Source organism: Caloenas nicobarica, chromosome 1 (genome assembly GCF_036013445.1).
Source record: "Caloenas nicobarica isolate bCalNic1 chromosome 1, bCalNic1.hap1, whole genome shotgun sequence".
NCBI classification, from domain to species: Eukaryota; Metazoa; Chordata; class Aves; order Columbiformes; family Columbidae; genus Caloenas; species Caloenas nicobarica.
The window spans coordinates 146,839,658-146,857,962 of NC_088245.1; the positions used below are offsets into that span (position 1 = coordinate 146,839,658).

The following is an 18,305-nucleotide window of genomic DNA, read 5'->3' on the forward strand; positions in this document are numbered from 1 at the left end:
TGGCTCATGGTCATCCTGCTGTCCACCAGGACCCCCAGGTCCCTTTCCCGTACACTGCTAATAGGCCATTATCATTTGAAGACCAACCCTTTAAAAGATCAAATGCCTTTATTAGCTAGTATTTCGTTAGACTATTACCAAAGTAAGGGCCACCTTAAACTACATATTATTAAAGTCAAAAAGGAAGAAGAGAAAAAAAAGTGTACAACCCTACCAAGGGTAGTGGATAAGTCACAATAATTCATTGAAAATATTTCACTAAATCATTTTAATTTTTAAGTAGCATCCACAGACGTGCAAGAGTACATTCTCTCAAGAAAGCAATTTCAAACCACAAAGAATGCACTTGTGGAGTCAGATTCCTTCTTTCCCATTCCTGCTTTCTCTGAAAACCACAAATTGTTTCTTCTATGCCCCAAAACTTTTCAACTTCTGATATATTTTCTTTTTCCCCATTTTTCTCTTTGAAGAAACCCAAAGGCAAAAGATGACTGCTAACATTGTTCTCTTTCTGATTTGGACACCTTTGTCTCTTCCTTCCTTCTCCTCCCAATATGCCATGCATGTTGTGTTTGGGGGGGGTTTACATTCCCTGTTGATGGCCAACAGACCACATATGTACATCCCAAACACAGAGGACTTCAGACAATAATATTCTACTTCTGATGTTGGTGCAGGTTTGGTATGTAGACAAAGTAGTACCAAGCACTTGAAAATTTCTGTCCTGTCTTCCTGTAAGTTTTGGTGCTCAACAACCTGCAGAAGTGTGCTCATGCCTACTAGTAACCATTCTTTTCCCCTGCATAGTTACCTGGCAATATTATCACAGATTCCATGACCTCCATATTTTGCAGGCTCCACTGGTGCCCCAGCCTTTCTGACCATAATTTTAAGGGTCAATCGTTTACCCTTCATACCAGCAGCTTCAAGTCTACGTTGGATTTCTTCTGAAAGGCTCAGAAGAAAAGCTTCTGCTTCCTTAGGCTGAAGGGGGAAAAATTCAATGTTTAGATAATTACTAGTTTTCAAATATTGAAGGTAAATCATTAAGGGTTAATGCAATCCAGATTTTGTAAACTGAAAAGAGCAAGCTGACTCACAGGCAATTGTCTTTTTTAACTTCAAGTGTTTTGTCTACATTGTAGGTGTCTGAAGTTAGGTGAGATGGTAGATTCCTATCCTAATGCTGAAATAAGTAGGAAATATTAAGTCCTTTTGGAAATAAATATTTCTAAAAATGTATTTAGAAACCCCAACACAGAACTGCAAGTCTAACTTTAAGCACACACTTAGAACATGAAGAGCGTAGGGCTTATTAGAAAAATCTTTGTCAGCGTGAGGAAAGTCAAGCAGTAGAACAGGTTGCTCAGAGAAGTTCTGCAGTCTTGATTCTTGGAAGTTTCTAACACCAGACTGGATAAAGTCCTGAGCAACTGGTCTGATCTCATAGCTTCCCCTGCTTTGAGCAAAAGGCTGGACTACACAACATCATGAGTCTCTCTCAATCCGATTTTTCTATAATTTCTGTAAATACTGAAGTTTTCAGAGAGCTGAGTTATTTTAAATACAATTTTGTCAACAACACTTCCCTCCACCCCCCCCCATATTTGTAAAAAATCTAATAAAAATATTGTACTGGGACAGCTGGTGATGGTTTCAGGCACTGGCATCTTTAAATAATCAGCATTTATACGAAAGAGAATGCTGGGTGCTGACAAACCTACTGCAGTTCTCTTTTTCTGTACCAGACTTGTATAACGAAGGCAGAATAGCCAGCTAATTTTGTGCAAGCTTCTTTTCAGTCCAATACTTTTGCAGTCTCTCCTCCCATTTTATCGTTTGGTCTCCTACTTCTTCATTTTCCTCATTTCTATTTGGTGGCTAAGATGGTGCTCTAACAGATCAAAGTGTAAGTGAAAATAATCAGAATATGAGAAGATTCTTCTACAGTTGAAAGAAGTCACTGCAGAAAAGAAAATAAGTTTGAATTTACCTGTGTAAACCTTATTCCATAGTTGATTTCTGCTGAAACAGATTTCCTTTCTTTTTCTGTACGAACAGGTCGATCGTCCAAACCACGGCAAAATCTGTAGAGCATTTGTCCTATTTTTGGACCAAATTCTTTTTGCAGTTTTGACATTGAAGCACATTGTAGATCTCCACAGGTTTTAATTCCCAAAGAAGCCAGCTTAGATTCCGTTGTCCTGCCAACTCCTAACAACAAAGCAATTAGTTCCATTAAATCTACACAATTCAGAGCCAGTCAGTTTTTGAACAAATAAAACTTCTTTTTAAACCTATAGTAGGGCATATCAAATTAATAGATAAATATACACCATAAAAAAGAAATTCCACTTGGTGAAACACATTTCAAACGTAAAGTTTTGATGTCTTCACCTGAATTTCTTTAATCTATATTATATATTTAATTTAAGATGTCATACTGCAGCGTGTTTCTTTATTTCTGTGCTTGCAAATCTTCTTGACAAGGTACTGTCTGTTACAGAGAATATAGCTCTGAACACCGGAACACTTAGTCCAAAAAGAGTGTACAACATGTAATATGTTTTACCATCACATACAAGCAATTTAATCTAAAAGAAAACCAACAAATATTTTCACTACTGTTCTACTGCTTCCTAGGTAGAAAAATAATATTTCAAACAGAAGTGACAGCATACCTGTACCACTTGTGCTTTGAATTATCAAGCACTGGCAATTGTAGGTATCCATGGCAACAGCACATATGTAAGCGTGATAAACTTAAGTATATTTCTGGGTTTTGGAAAGGTGGCCTGTTACTTCCGAAAAATATTAGTCCTATGAATTTGCACTGCCAAAGTCAGTGAAAGTTAGAAATCTCAGATAATCTTTCATAATCTGTTTCTTTGTCTAGGTGGTATTATTGACGCAAACACTAAAAAGTTTTTACTAAGAACATGCAAGTGAAATCTGAAAATTTTAATATACTCAAGTCAAAGCATAATACTATATGAATAATTTTCTGGAGGAAAAATGTCTCCCATAAGTTATGCCAAACAGAAATGGTGCTGTGCGGTAAGTGATGTTTGGTCATGGAACAGGATACATAAAGAGAATTTCTGGTAAACCTGCACCTCTCTATGTATGCTATTCCTACCACTTTCCCATTTCAGTGTCTATTGCTGTCTACTTTTTGTTCCGCCCCCCCCCCCCCTTTTTTTTTTTCTCTGAAACAGAGAAACATACTGTTTTGAACATTTGACACTAAATATAGGTGTACACATTGAGGCTGAGCTCAGCTGATCACTAACGTACAAAGCATAAATGAGTGCTTACCCAGCACTTTTTGCACCATGTCTGTGTCACATTATATGACTAACATATTGAATAACAATACAATACAGAGTTACACACCAGAAAATACTTTAGCTTACAACTCTTTAAAGTATTTTCCTGAAACAGTAAAAAAAATATAATAAAGCCTGTTTTCATACGAGTGTATTCCATATGTCCTTACTGTCCATCACAGTAACTCCCCTGTCATCCCTCTGAATTCTGCTCTGCCTTGAAGAATCACCCTAAAACCTGTGAGCCAGAAATGTTTCTTTCCTCCCCTGCAGCCTTTTCATGGGTCTTCTCTATGTCCACAGGCATTTCACTCATTTGATCGAGTTATTCCTTACTGAAATATCCTCCTTTCTCCTGTCTGACCAAGGAATGCAGGACAGAAAACAGGAACTCTGGCTGTACATATCACTGCAAACTATTGCCAAAATGTACAATAGTTGAATTTTGCCTGCTTGTCCATCAAAGGATGCATTCATTTGGATCACTCTCCTCTGTCTAGTTGTCATTTTTCACAGAACTTGTGGAAACATTATGTCATTACAACTTCTATCTCTCAGTAAGATTCGGCTGAAACTGCCAAATAGTTCATAAGTTATTAGTACTGTCATACTTGCAAATTATAAATCATAATCAATGTCACAATCACTTCCTCAGACAACTAGGCAAAAAACAGTTGGAATTTGACAAACCTGTTGTTCTTTAGGAATCAACGTATTCTGTCACAGTTTGCAGCTCATGTTGCAAGCAGAAACACTTTAGTTCAGTAACATTCTCCTCTGTGAAATTTTATTCCTTAGTTTTCCTTCTGTCCTTATTTTCTCCAAAACCTCTCAGAGTTTCTTAGATACAGAAGAGATTAAACAAACTCCTCTCTCCTTTCTCTCCCTTTTTCCTTTTCATATACTCTGTTTTATTATGGCATCTGTGCTATTTTTTCAACTCCTGACTTCATACACCTCTTCTTCGAAAAAATGCTCTCTTGGACTCAGTTCTAAGCAAACCCTGCCACAGTAATAAGTATCTGGTGTTACTCATTTTATTACACTCATTACGATACAGCAAGCTAGCACTCACTTGAAATGACTCATCTAACTAATTTTATTAAAGAATATAAGGTTGCATAACATACTAAACTCTGAGCTGTAGGTCATGCTGTGTGGATGTGTAAAATCTTTACTATAAAAAGATGCTGCTCAAAGATATGAAAAGGTCAGAGATTCTTTACAGAAATTTTGGAAATTTGCAGAAATCAGTACATCTTTTTTCAGATCATAACCATGGAATAGCATATAATCTGGCTTGATCCAGAACACAGATTTATAGCTGAAAGTGTTTTAATATCAGAAAGCAACATGTCCTGTAAAAGGAAGGAGTACCTGGAAGACTGGTAACAAGTTGCCCTCTGATAAAATCATCCACTTCTTCAGGTTTTAAGTGATACTGTCCATCTGGTTTTGCTTTACGAGTTGCCATTCTGGCCAGCAGAATATTGGAACCTGTAAAACAGTTTAAAGTATGTCTGTGGTAACTTTTTTCTTCTCAAGTAGAATGCTGCAGTTCCAACAGTCAAGGAAAAATGCAGAAAGCACAGTCAAATTCTTTATCTTTTTCAATTAATTTAATGAAATATATTAATATATACTTGCAGTATCTACTTCTAAATTAGCAAGTAGCAGTATTTGTGATTACAGCAGTGTAACTGTCATGGCAACTACAATTGCAAAGTTAAAACCAACCAACAAAAAACTACCAAAAAACCCAAAGTGCGGGACACTTAACTAAGAATGCTGTCTGGTTTTGTTCTACACATGTAGAGGTGCAGATAAACAGTTAAGCCCAAACGGCTAAAAAATTTAGAAGTGTAGGAGATTAACACCGCAGAACTTCAACAAATCCACTGTGGTCAATGTAAGTAATACTTAGGGTGACAATTCTATCAAGTGCATTATATATGAAATACTGGAATTAAGCTAATACTTGGGCCTGAGTATTCACTAAAAAAATCCAATTACTTTGTTAAGTTATTACATGCACTCATAAAGTGCGCGCTGGGAACAAGGCCTATTTCAGTATTTTTTCTTTCTTGTTTATAGGTTTATTCATGTCCATCCAGTAAGATCTCTGAAACGATACCCAAACAGATTCATTATTGTCACTCAAACACCTTGTTCTAAGACAAAGCAAACCAATAAAAGGTCAGGGGAATCCACAGCTCATAGCACTATGTGTTCTCCTCCCACCTCTGTTTACACACTTTTTGTCTATTCTAAAATTTTAACAATTAACGACAGATTCCTCATTCAATTTCTTATTTAAATTCAGGGATCCATGTTTTTGTCTATAGAGTACTGAAGAGTTTTGATCCTCTCATCTATCAAACATACCAACATAGCCCCTAATACCACGAAATCTCAGTGATTTACCTTCTGCAATATATTATTCCCATAACACTGAAGTAAAGTAGGAAAAAATAAATGCCTCACTTAACAAATGAGAAACCATAATACAGGATGTTTACAGATGGGTGTTTAATCTTTCACTAGCATTGTTTAAATCATTTTAGTTTAGCCACTAAAATCTCTAAGGTAAAAATTAAATTTGTTCAACTGGCATAAGCATGTCCCTATTTATCTCTAATCAGACAGCAGTGTTTAGAGGAGATCTCAATAGTTTTTACAGTATCTATTCAAGTTTACATTTTATTATTCATATATTAGTGCAACTTTCCCATTGGGTAACATATAAATCACACAAGATGTATGTTTCTGGCAGACCACATTTTTGAAATAAGGTCTCTACATTTATGTAATAGTACAAGTACAGTTGTTTCCTCTGATCTATTTACTTAACAATGAATTATGAGTGAAGAGACAAAGTCCCTGTCATGTACCTACAATATGAATTTCTAGAAAGGATGCCAAAATTATTTTCCAGTATCTCACATAAATTGATTATTAGGAAAAAAAATATGCTCACAGGTATTTGTCTCTTTCAATCAATAAGAGAACTATGATACCAGATTAGAAAATAATGCCTTAAAAACGAATTCCACTCTTTCTTTAGAAAAAACAAACACACTAAATAGGCATATAAAGAGATTACAAATGTGTTTTAAGTCAAAACAAGACAGAAACAGGAATCTAGGGAATTATTGGCTCTGTACTAAGACATCATAAAAAAATAAAGGAAGAATTCTGCCTAGAGTAATGAATTTCAGCTTATCTCACAAGTGGATTTCATACACACAAACTCAGCACATTTATTTACAGACACTTGACTCTAGTATTAATTAGGGACAAAAAAAGAAAGGAAGGGGCCAAGTGAAAATAAATCCAGTAAGTATTCTCAGATGTGTGATTTCATATACAATATCCACTGTAAATCACATAAATCTTTGGTTTCAATACCTTCTAATAATTACGCTGAATCATGCCACTCCGTAAACTCTTACAGCTATCTCTGATAAGGAACAGAATCTGTGCTCATTTTTCTATTTACTGGAAAAATACAGTAGCATTTAATAAAAATGAATGTAAGAATATCATACAGATGGAATTTTAGTATACTGTTCAGATAACAAAGGAGAAGTGATAGCAATTTTATTAATTTTTGCTTAAAACTTTCTACTGATGGAAGATTTTATTGCATTTTTATTTAAACTACTTTAATGTAAATTGCAATATATTCCATATGACAAAAACACTTAAGAGTTTTAGCAATCTTACCATAGCTTTGATAGACCTAACAATAGTGGGCACCGCTTGTAAACAGAAAGGAAATAAGGTACTTACCCATCCCAACAGAAGCAGTGCATTTAGTTTGGGCTTTGATTTCAGTGCGGATAGCATTTGCAAGTTCATCAGGAGTCAATCTGGTCTCTGTAAGGATTTCAGTGATATCTACTAGTGCTTCATCACAACTGACTGCTTCGATGTTATGAGTATAGCTATCAACACAAAGTAAAGGAGATGAAACACCAGCAACAGCTCACCATCTGTTAAAACAAATATGTAGCAAATAAAGTCTTCCTTTTGTGGTGGCATTTCCCCGCTTATTTTGTATCACACATCACTTACATATTAAAAATGCTAAAACAGCAAATTACAGTAACATTACTAATGTAGGACCAATTTCAACATGCATCATGATTTTAAATGAACAGCTGGAGGAGGAGTTGAATTTTTATTTTTCATTGACAATAACAAATTTCCAGGTTTGTTCATGTGCATTTTAAACCAGAAAGTAGTTTCCAATAGACGTTACTCCAACAATCCATTCTTAAGTTACTCAAAAAAACCTCTTGGAAGAATCTCACTATTAAGCAGGGATCTGCCTCTCATAGTGTAATCAGTAAAAAGTTTAACAATGACTCCTTTGGAAGTCAGATGCTGTTTACAGGATTTGGCTTCATGATAAAAGAAAGCTCAGTCTTCTGAGGACAGTGCTCAAAATAACAAAAATACTACAAAAGGAAGATCTCAAATAGGAATGGCTTTATTGAAGCTGAAGAGTAACAGAGACGAAAATACTAGATTAAATAATGGTACTCATCAGTGGCAAATAAAATATGCTTGATAACCTTACCTTACCATGAAAGATCAGGTAAGCAAACAGCACATTACCTTGCTAATATTTCATATACTGTCCGTGCAACTTCTTTGTACGCATCAAAATCATAAGAAACTGCTTGAAGATTTGGACACAACTTTTTTGCTTGGCCAAAAAACATTCCGTTTTTTATGCCGACTTGTCTAAAATTAAATAATAAAAAAATCCTAAATAAACACAGTACCAACTTTTTCACAAATAAAGTCTCCAGAAAGCACTACTTGCTATCTTCTGTTTCAAATTAAAACCATGCATATACTATATTGACTAAGGTAAGTGGATCTCATATTCCACTGTGCAAGCTTACAAAATTATGCTCCAGCAATAAGTAAACTCTAACTTTTTGAGATACAAATATAAGCCTGCCTACACTAGGACGCTAGAGAAAGGTTCCAATAAAGGAATAATTTCTGGAGTATTATTTCCATTAGGGAAGAAAATCATATTTCCAACACTATGCTTATATTTATAATAAGTTGTTTAATATTGTGAACATTTATAAGCTACGTTATTAGGGATATTCAAAATATTCCGTGCAAGAAATGCTTTTAAGTTTAGTAATCACACTTCCTGATTTTAAGTAAAACCTTCAGTAAAAAAGTGTTCTTAATTCCATAAAAGAATTCAATTTTGATCCAAAGAAGTGAAGATTACATTATGAAATCAACAATATCACAGTGAATTGTATAATGTTTTCCTTGACAGGCTTTGTTTCAAGTAACATGTAGGTTAGGTTGGGAGCTATAAAGCAGTGTTCAAAAAGCAACGGCATCCATAAGGAGGCCATTGTGTTAAATTCTAACAACCCATATAACTACAATTTCTGAAAACAAAACAAAAAATCCTCTCCAGATACATGTAAAGAAACTGCCGTAAAAACTGCTGTTTCTAGGCATTTTATACCTATCTGCATAAGATTTTCAAGCAACCTGATAGGTAACTTTTACCTACCTGGCTTCGTAACTACAAGAAGCTATTTCAGCCATGGACAGAACAGTGAGATTGAAGTCAGCTCCATTCGCATGAGTGGAATCAGGATGTTCCCATACTGATGAGTCAAGCTTATCAGGTACTCTACTTTCTGCTTGGAAAATAATATTTGTATTTGTTTTTATGTTATTCTTCTTAAGAGATCAAGAGAGTGAATGTGAATAAAGTTATGGATTTTATTTATACAATTTCTATAATGCTACCTCGTTGAAGAAGAAGTGCTTAAGCCTATATGGGTTCATACCGTGGTCCAGAAAAAACAAAAATACCACAAACCAGTACACCCTCACATATTAATCTCTCTCTGCAGATAGGTCTGTATATATTACTAAGAATATTAAGCTACAGAAAATTCTGTTTCTATTTCCCCGCAAATTACTACACAGCAACTTGTTGGTGACTACATACACCATGCTATAAAATAAGGCCGATCTCAGCCTCAATGACAATAAAAATGATTGAATACTTGACGCTAACTGCTACAGCCATATACTGTAAACGCATACAAGACACTCAAAATTTACCAACTGCTTGGCTGAACGAGAAGACATGTAGCTACATTCCTTTTTACAAAAGGCACAACCACCACCAGAACACAGAAATTAAATTCAGAAAACAAACCACTTTTTATCATACTTACAGCCTCTTTCTTAAAACTATTTTTCTAATAATCTAGATGCCACACAAAGTGATTTTTAAGAAGCGAAATAACCAGAATGCTAATTAGCTCGAATTAAAAAGCACTAGCTAGAAACTTGTATTTCCTTTAACACTCTTGTAGGGATATTAACTGACAAAACTTCTGTTGTTACTTCCTAATAATTCTCTCATTAGGATATGTCAACTTCTTTCAAATAACACCATAGATTTATGTTGATACAACTATAAATAGTGCAACCCCAGACTTAAAATGAGACAGACCTTGCTTAATTCCATAAAACTTTACTGTATCCTCTTAGATTAATTTTAAAGAGTCCTCCAGGCCTACTGCATTCTAGGTACTAGAACAGAATTCGATGACACTGAATAATGGAATCAAGTAAAGCATTTTCTGTTCCTTTCTATTTGGGTTTTCACAGTATGTAAACTTTGAAATACACATGCCTGTACTCTAAATATAGATCAGCCTGAAAAAATGGCCAGATGCAAAAACTACTATGCCCTCCGAAACTCCCTATCAGAATCAAACCAACAAGGTATCATAGACAAAAAGCTTCTATTTCCTGAACATGAAATCCAATACCTATGTTACAGTTCTTTTTCATTACTGTAGTCCATTTAATACCACACACCTTTGTAATATAATAAACAACAGTTTTCTTCAGAGTGCCACAATGCCTAATTATATTTCATGGTACTAACAACTTCTACACTGACAATTTGACTGAAAGGAAACATGGTGCTATGTGCACATACGAGTAGTTATAGACCAGAGAAAGTGTTGTAATGAGTGAATGGAGACAGCAGGGGTAGAGCCTAACTCACGTGAAAAACTGCTTTTATTCAGAATTTCTGCTAAATTTTTGCATCTTTTTATGTTTTAAATATTTTACGTATGATGAGCTCAGTATGTTACCTAACATGTCTGCAACTGAAAATCAGAGCAAAGTTATGCCCCAAATAAAGATAAGAATGACAGGAACAATTTCTTTAGTCCACGCCTTCCTGTGCCCTGGCCTGAGATGATGCTGTCATCTTGTCTATCTTCATTTGACTCGTCGACTTTTTCCACATCGCAGCAGAGCAGATCCCCCCATGAGCTGATGGAGTCACTTCATGTGAAATTCAGGGCAATGCAGAACACATTGTCCTCAATGGAAGGCAAGGTAGAGAAACTCTCATCAAAAGCTGGGAAACTAGACAGGCACATGGTGAATGTGGAGCAACGGATGGAGAAATCAGAGGCCAGGACCCAAGTCTGTGAAAAAGAAATCGCTGAGAATAAATCTGTGACTAATACGATGGTTAAAATCTGCTGCTCTTTAGAATGAAAAAAAAGGGAGATACTAGGGTTGAGGGAAAGGAAGCCTAGAAAACATTCACATCTTGGGCATCCTGGCCATGGAAAAGAGACCCCAAACTATGAATCCTGATTAACATATGTTAATCCTCTATCTTTAGAACATGAATGTTAAAGATGACACAAAAGTAGAGAAATAATTTCTACTACCCAGAAAGGCTATCTCCAATTTGGAGATTTAGGGTGAGAATGATAGCAAGTTTTTAATTTAAAAGTTAAACATGTTTGGATGAGTTCAAACAAGAAAAAGAAAGTATTTCATAAAAGATTCAAGATTCTATTGACAATAGATATTTGTCTAGCAATGCAGATCAAAAGCAGGAACTAGTATCACCAAAGAAGTAATTTGGGGGAAAAAAAAAAAAAAAAAAAAGTAGCTGAAGCAGCAGAATTCAGTATTTGGTCAGAAGTGATTCATAAGGGTTTGGGGTTTTTTGTCTGTTTTAATTTGGAACATTTTTTCTAATAAGCAAGACCTGGAAAAGGCAAAATCAGAGAACAGCCTGGAAAGCATGAAGCATCAAAAAATGAAGTGGGTTCCATGTTGAAGCATGGATGTAAAAATACGTTCCTGTTCAAAGTTGGCCACAACTACCTTTTAATTTCATTTATATAACATGTCCCCAAACAGAATTGTGTATGTTTAACAGCATAATTTAGCATTCTGTATACTTGATATTTTAGAAAAAGTACTTTTCCATGTGATATGTGTGCCTACTGAATCACATTTATCTTTGGCATGGCACAGTTAAACACATGCTGTGAAGTGTTTCACATACACTTTCTAAAATACTGCGATGTTAGAAAAGCCTAGCCTGCAATTCCATCTTTTCATCTAAGACCATAGCTAACTGTAATTCCTTTTCCTCAAAAGGAAGACAAGCCATGTACTTACGAGAATGCAAGCAGAAACAACAGGTTGTATTTTTTGTTGATAAAAACATTGTACATGGAGATAAAAATCAATAAAGAGACTAAAAAAATATTAAGAACTGCAGGTAATGAGATAGAGAGTGTAAAAAGAGTGTTAGGAAAAAATCCTTTCACCAAAACAACAGGTTGCACAATCAGACTAAGTATCAAGGAAGAAAGAGCTAGCTGCTGGCCTGTGTGCAAACCAGTGAGACTGGATGCTGAAGTTTTTTTACAGCAATGAATGTGTGTGTATCCAGAAAAAGCTGCTGCAGTAAGAAGTTTATTATACTATGAGGCTGAAATCTGCTGTACCCTTAAGCAATAAATATAGTAAAGAGACACTACTGAATCTGTGAGTCACAAAGAACATACTAGATCTCAGATAAACTTCTGTAATTTAACTGCCTCACTCTCCAAACATCACTTGATTGTATGAAGTCACACCCTTATCCAGTCTAAGGTCCTAACAGAAGTTACAAAGTCACTGTATAAAACTGAACTCCCAATAAATAGCTCATACACAAGCTATACTACAGAAAATCCAACTCCATGAAACCACAGCTATCTTTGTAAAGCACATATGTATGGCTTTGCAAACAACAAAGCAGAAGCTAAGTCTGGAGCATCCTGAAAAGTCCTTAAAAAGTTAAAGGCCAGTGGGTTCCACAAACATATATTCTACCTCAGTTTTGAAGTGCTCTTAAACTGCAGCAAAAAGACAAATAAAATGGCATAACTTCCTGTAATACCTTGTTTCCAAATATCTTTGAAAATTGGCAGATTTTTAAGTACTAACATTTCAGTAACAAGCATGGAAGAACAACCTGTCTTTTTCTACCTCATGTATCAACAAAATAACTCACTGATGTGCAAAATTTTAACAATAGTGCTGGCTACAACAAAGTTGGTAAAAAGTGCATATACAAGGGACAAAGGAGAAACTCAGCTTCCAAATCTAAACTGAAATTAAATAGCAGCTGCCCCTCGTATACACACTTTTTTACCAACCTTCTGGTAAAAACTAAGTTTCAAGCTGATTAGGCAGACTGTTGGAGAGAAAAAACCAAACAAATTAACCAATGTTCAGCAATATACCATCTCATACTAAATGCAGTCCAGGCAGTATAATAATAATGAAACTTGTCAATAAAAGTATGTTTTGTTTACATTAGTATACTACCACTTGAGGACACAGAAAGTAAAAAAGTTCTAAATTAGGCAGGCGAGTAAGGAATTCTCAAACTATGACAGAAGCCCTGTTTTTGAGGAAACAAAGTACTGGAGAGACAGAACACAGGAACTTGCACAGACTTTCTAGAAACCTAAAATCCTCTAATCCCCAAATTAACTCATCGTACACATGCAATTCAAAATCCAGCTTCAAACAATCAGTTTCTCATTGGCCATGTGCTGTCATTTCTACTTTTATACTAAAAAAATTTAGTAGCCTTTTAAAATTTATTTTTTACCTTCTTCTCTGCAATAGACTTACTCAGAATGAAGTGATCCTGGACAATCGGTATTTATTTCTTATTTTAAATAATTACATTATATCTTATATACAACCTCAATGAAGGTGAATAAAACCTAAAATTACTCTAAAATAATTAATCCATACTGAGCAAAGCTAACTAACAAGAGGTCACAGTGGCATGTTATTACTGAGGCCCATAGAGCACCACGTTGTCCAAAAATATTTCTTTTCTGAAATCCCACGCATGAAAAAAACCCCAAATTATCCACTGTGCACTTTATTAATAACTTTAAGGAAAAAGTCTTCAATAACGAAAGTTAAAAAGATACAGACAAACAGACTTATCTGTACCTGCTTTGCCATTCAGTAGCTTATTCTGGTAATATTGCTGTTCAAGCTGGGGGTTTGCACCAGGGCGCAGCAGTGCCTTTCCTGCACCTCTGTTACTAGTAACAGCTACTGGTTTTCCTGTGGAGAAGAAACGCATACATCAACATCTATAATAGCTTACATTTTAATAATAGCACAGCTAGGGCAAGATTATAAAGATGTCTGCTTTACTTTTTTATCATTTCTTTCAAGCTTGCATTCTTAGAGCATAAAGGAAAAAACAGCTATGAAAATGACTTTGCATTGTTACCATGAGTTTTCTGTCTTAATTGCAGTCACAAGTAAAGAAAAAAGCTCTTAAAGAGTGAAAATACAGCCATACCAGTTTGTCTTTAATAACAAGTATATTTAATAACAAGTATAAATGGAAGCTGTGAACCTTCACCAACGCCCTAATAATTCATTAGTTTAAGACACAGCAAACACTGTACTGATTTTAAATACTTTATCATGTTTAATGTCTTAAGCAAATTGGAAGAGTACACACATACCAACACACTCAGTTCCACTTGTTTAATTAACTGTACAAAATCAAATCTTTAGTAAACTTCTGACTTTTTAGTAATATCAACACCTCCATGATTTTTCTACAGGAAGCTAATTTATGCACTGAAAGTTCTGGCAGACTTCCACGGACAGAAAAAAATATTTGCAGAAAAATCCTAGGTTCTTTATATTCCACTAATGGCATTTGAAACTTGGAAGGAAAAAAAGTTTTAAAGACCCAAACATACTAGGAGTATCTTTAATACAGTTGGTTCTGCCTTTGGGTGAAAGGGAGCAAATGAACTGTATGCACACCTTATTCTTCTTTCCCAAGGCTAACGATAGATGTGTGTCAGATGGTCTACTCTGCACCAAGTCTTCAGACTTGTGCGTCACCAAACTTCAGTGTTTGCACAGAACCACCATTTCTGAATGGTACACTTGTAAAAAAACCCACCAAAACTTGCTAAGGAGCTCCACTAACTCTTCCTATGCCCTAAGGATGATCACAAAACTCAGACTTCTAAATGCCAAGTGAATCGTTCATCCTCCAGGTTTTATAATACTTCATGTGTAAGACCTTAGATAGAAAAGGGAAGGAGAAGCAAATTTCCCCTGAAAAAGATGAATCAGGCAAAGAGACAATTAATTCTCAGCCTTGACCTTTCCATTTTCCTAGCTAAACAAAGCTCCTTACATTACTCTATGAAAATTATTAGTATACTTGTATTTTTATATATATATATATATATACACACACACACACACACACACACTTGTATCTAAACTCATTTTTTTTCCTTAACAGAGAGTGACCAAACCCCACTTTTGGTACAACTAGAATTGGATCCCCCATTTCTAATAGGGTAGATTTAAGTTTCAATAAGATATGTGCAATGTTATAGAGAATGGTTACTTCAGATTTTACTTATTTCTTCTTACTTTAGATACTGAAAGGAGATAACAAGGAGAATTTCAGTTCTCTCTTCCACTTTCTTTTGGATTATGAGAAATCAAGCAGGAATATGAAAGTTGCATGGTCTGACTATCAAAGATGCCAGAAAATAAAATTAACATGCAAAGTTCATTTTGTAAGTGTGCAAGTTTGGTTTCGTTTTTAAAGGTTTAACCAAGTAAACTGTAACATGTAGAATTAAATACTGACCTTTGAGATCTGGTCTATTTCGGATAGCCACAGACACAAAGAAGCAATCCATATCCACGTGCATTATACAGCTCTGTGGCTTGGCTGAACTCACAACAGACACATTACCTAGTATGAAGACACACCAATAGAAAACTTGAACCCTAATTTATACACTTTGGTACTACTCACACTAGTCCATCAAGGACTATCATCAAGTTTTTACCATCTTAAACGATAAAGATTCTTGTTCCTGCTCACCAATAAGATATTTACATTTACAAAAGTATCAGAGAAATGTAAACACAAACAGTAGACATACAGCCAAAATAAAGCATCAACTTAAAGTTTCTATTTTATTTTCTCAAAATTAACACCTTCTACCTAACAAGCTTCCCCAATTCAAGAAGATTAATCTATGTTGTGGGAATTGGATCTTAATTTCACTATGTTAACACTGAATTTGGAACAGAGATCTTTACTGCTTTTTGTTCCTTCAGAAGCTTTTCCGAAAGAGAAAAAAAAAGTTTAGCTGCACTAAACTCATTGCTGTATCTAAATTCATGCAAACATTCAGCAAAGATGAACAATATCATTACGGACTGAAAAACTTACACTGCTAAAGCACTAGAAATACTTGTGTCAAGTATTCCAGAAGTTCAAGTTTGCATGTCTATGTTGCTGACCTACCAGAGGAGGCTATTATCTAACAAAAAACCCCTTATTTTGAACAATGCATAAAGTGTAACAGTGAAAAAATACTTCAATACATCAAATGAATTGTTCTGCTTAACATCTGAGCCAATTATTGCATAATCAGAACAATGTTTTCCTGTTTTTAATAATTTATCATTTGAACTCATTATTTGAAAAACGAGGTCTCATAAAGGACCTATTTACAAACCAAGTGATCAAGTTAATGCTTAAGAAGCTGCTACTTGTCAACTAATACAGAGTCATTAACTATCATCATACTCTAGGCCAAATCAAAGAGAAACTAAAAATATATTAGCTCATACCTTATTTTGATGGAAAAAACACATTAAGGTAGTTTGTAAGCTAACACATTTTATAACTCGTGTGTCCTAGCACAAACACAGAATCAGTTATTTTTTTAGGATGTGGTAATATATCATCAAGCATATTTTCATATGATTAGAAGTATTTTTACAGCACTCTTCAGTGGTACAGAGCTAGCCTTTTAATTGAATAAGACTGTTAATGAAAGATTCTGAAGATGCAAAATATCTATACTTGTAACACTTTGCTTCTCATGAATTACACATTTTTTCATTTTGGCCCTTGATATAAAACATTTCTCTTCTGTCACAGGCCAGGATCAGAAGTCTCATGCGACACTGTTACTCATTTAAACAGACTCAGAAGTATACAAAACTCCTACTATCAAAAAAAAAAAAAATTACTTCACTTCCAAATGTTACTAATCTTTTAAATTTTCACACTGAACTATAAGCAGCAAGTTTTTTTTTTTCTTGTGTTTGTTGCTTTTTTTTCCCTTTAGATTTTCACATGGCAACTACAAACTTGTGTATTTAGATCTATATAGTATTTTTTTCCCCTTGATCAATCCACATATCTTAGTAAAGTCGGGAATATTATTTCTACAAGGAGGAATTGAATATAGACCAGAGTATCACATTAAGTCACAATTTAAGTTTAAAAAAACCCAAACAAAATCAAAGGCAGTTGGATGCTTCAGTCTTCAGTGCAAAGTCACCAAGCTTTTCCAGACACCCTGACTGTAATGTGAATATTGAATACTAACTAACCTACTTAGTCTCAGCTACACATTTCATGTACAAAGATATGAGGCACCTTCTTAAACAAGTATCTACCTGTGTCAGTTTTAAGTGCAGACCTGCCTGCTTTCCATTTTTTTAATTTTTCCCTTCCTGGAAAGACACTGCTGCTTTTTCTCTGCAGGGTGTTGACAAACTCTGTCAATTCACACTTCCACGTTGATATATGATGCAGTCTTGAACGTGAATAGAAGTCTGAAATAAAACTACAATCTGAAGGTTTGGACACAGGTAAGGAAGTTGCCTTGCTAAGAGTAGGTAAAGAAGTGCTTTTTGTGCTTGAAGGCCCCTGAACAGTGGAGTGGTGAGCACCATTTATTTTAGCAGTACTGTGCAAAGACGAAGATGAGGAGGAATTACTCATAGTCCTATGTGGATTCCACAAAAAGTCTGTATTTTTGTTGCTTTGCTTCAACTGCTGTGTTGTGCAGTCTCTAAAGTCAACCATGCCTTTTTCAGTCTTCTCCTCCTCCTGCACAGGGCCTGGAGAGAACCTACTTGCAACACGGTTGCCGGAGGGCACCAAGCAATCCTGTGTCTTTAAGGCACTGGTAGAAGTATGTGTGTGTCCATTAAAAATGGCAGTGCTGTCTTTGTGAGACTGAATCCCATTTTGTTTCTGGCCAGGAAGGATCTGCTCCAGTTCTGTAAATCCAAAATCATCACTTTCTTCTTCCTCTTCTTCATTCCAGCTACTTATTCCATTGGGTGTGATCTCGTTTTCCATCTCAGACTTTTTAATATGATTTCTGAAACATATATGATTATTTAATACCGTATCTTTTCTAAAAGAAGGCACATTTACACATAATTTCAAGTGCTAAGTATTTATCTTCCTAACTGGTAACAGTATATACTTGAGTAGTTTTTACATTCTCAAGACAATTATCTCAAACTCTGAGCCATGTCCTCTCAAAGTCAGAAAATATTGTATCACTGTAAAAAACATTTCACAGATTTGGTGTATTATTAATGCAGCGCCACCAAGAGTTTACACGGGAGTGACCAAAATCCTGCTCACATTAGAAAAGCTATTTCTAAGGCCTTTAACTTGACCAGCAGTCTCCAACTGAATTACAATAAATTATTTATTTGTTAACACAAATGTACTACCATGGACAGCATGAA

General features: G+C 35.1%; 1 protein-coding gene across 3 annotated transcripts in view; it reads right to left on the reverse strand.

The window, feature by feature from the left end:
* Positions 1 to 18,305, reverse strand: part of REV1 (REV1 DNA directed polymerase) — a 61,497-nt gene that overhangs the window by 18,234 nt on the left and 24,958 nt on the right. The window contains exons 6-14 of one of the 3 annotated variants that reach the window (XM_065651117.1): positions 17,214 to 17,926; positions 15,379 to 15,486; positions 13,689 to 13,805; positions 8,890 to 9,019; positions 7,953 to 8,081; positions 7,122 to 7,276; positions 4,707 to 4,826; positions 1,994 to 2,214; positions 812 to 984 (exon numbers count right to left, since the gene is read on the reverse strand). In XM_065651117.1, coding sequence (XP_065507189.1) covers positions 812 to 984; positions 1,994 to 2,214; positions 4,707 to 4,826; positions 7,122 to 7,276; positions 7,953 to 8,081; positions 8,890 to 9,019; positions 13,689 to 13,805; positions 15,379 to 15,486; positions 17,214 to 17,926 — 1,866 coding nt within the window. Of the gene's footprint in view, positions 1 to 811; positions 985 to 1,993; positions 2,215 to 4,706; positions 4,827 to 7,121; positions 7,277 to 7,952; positions 8,082 to 8,889; positions 9,023 to 10,504; positions 10,819 to 13,688; positions 13,806 to 15,378; positions 15,487 to 17,213; positions 17,927 to 18,305 lie in introns of those variants that run through there. The other 2 variants (XM_065651026.1, XM_065651203.1) reach the window with 2 other exon arrangements.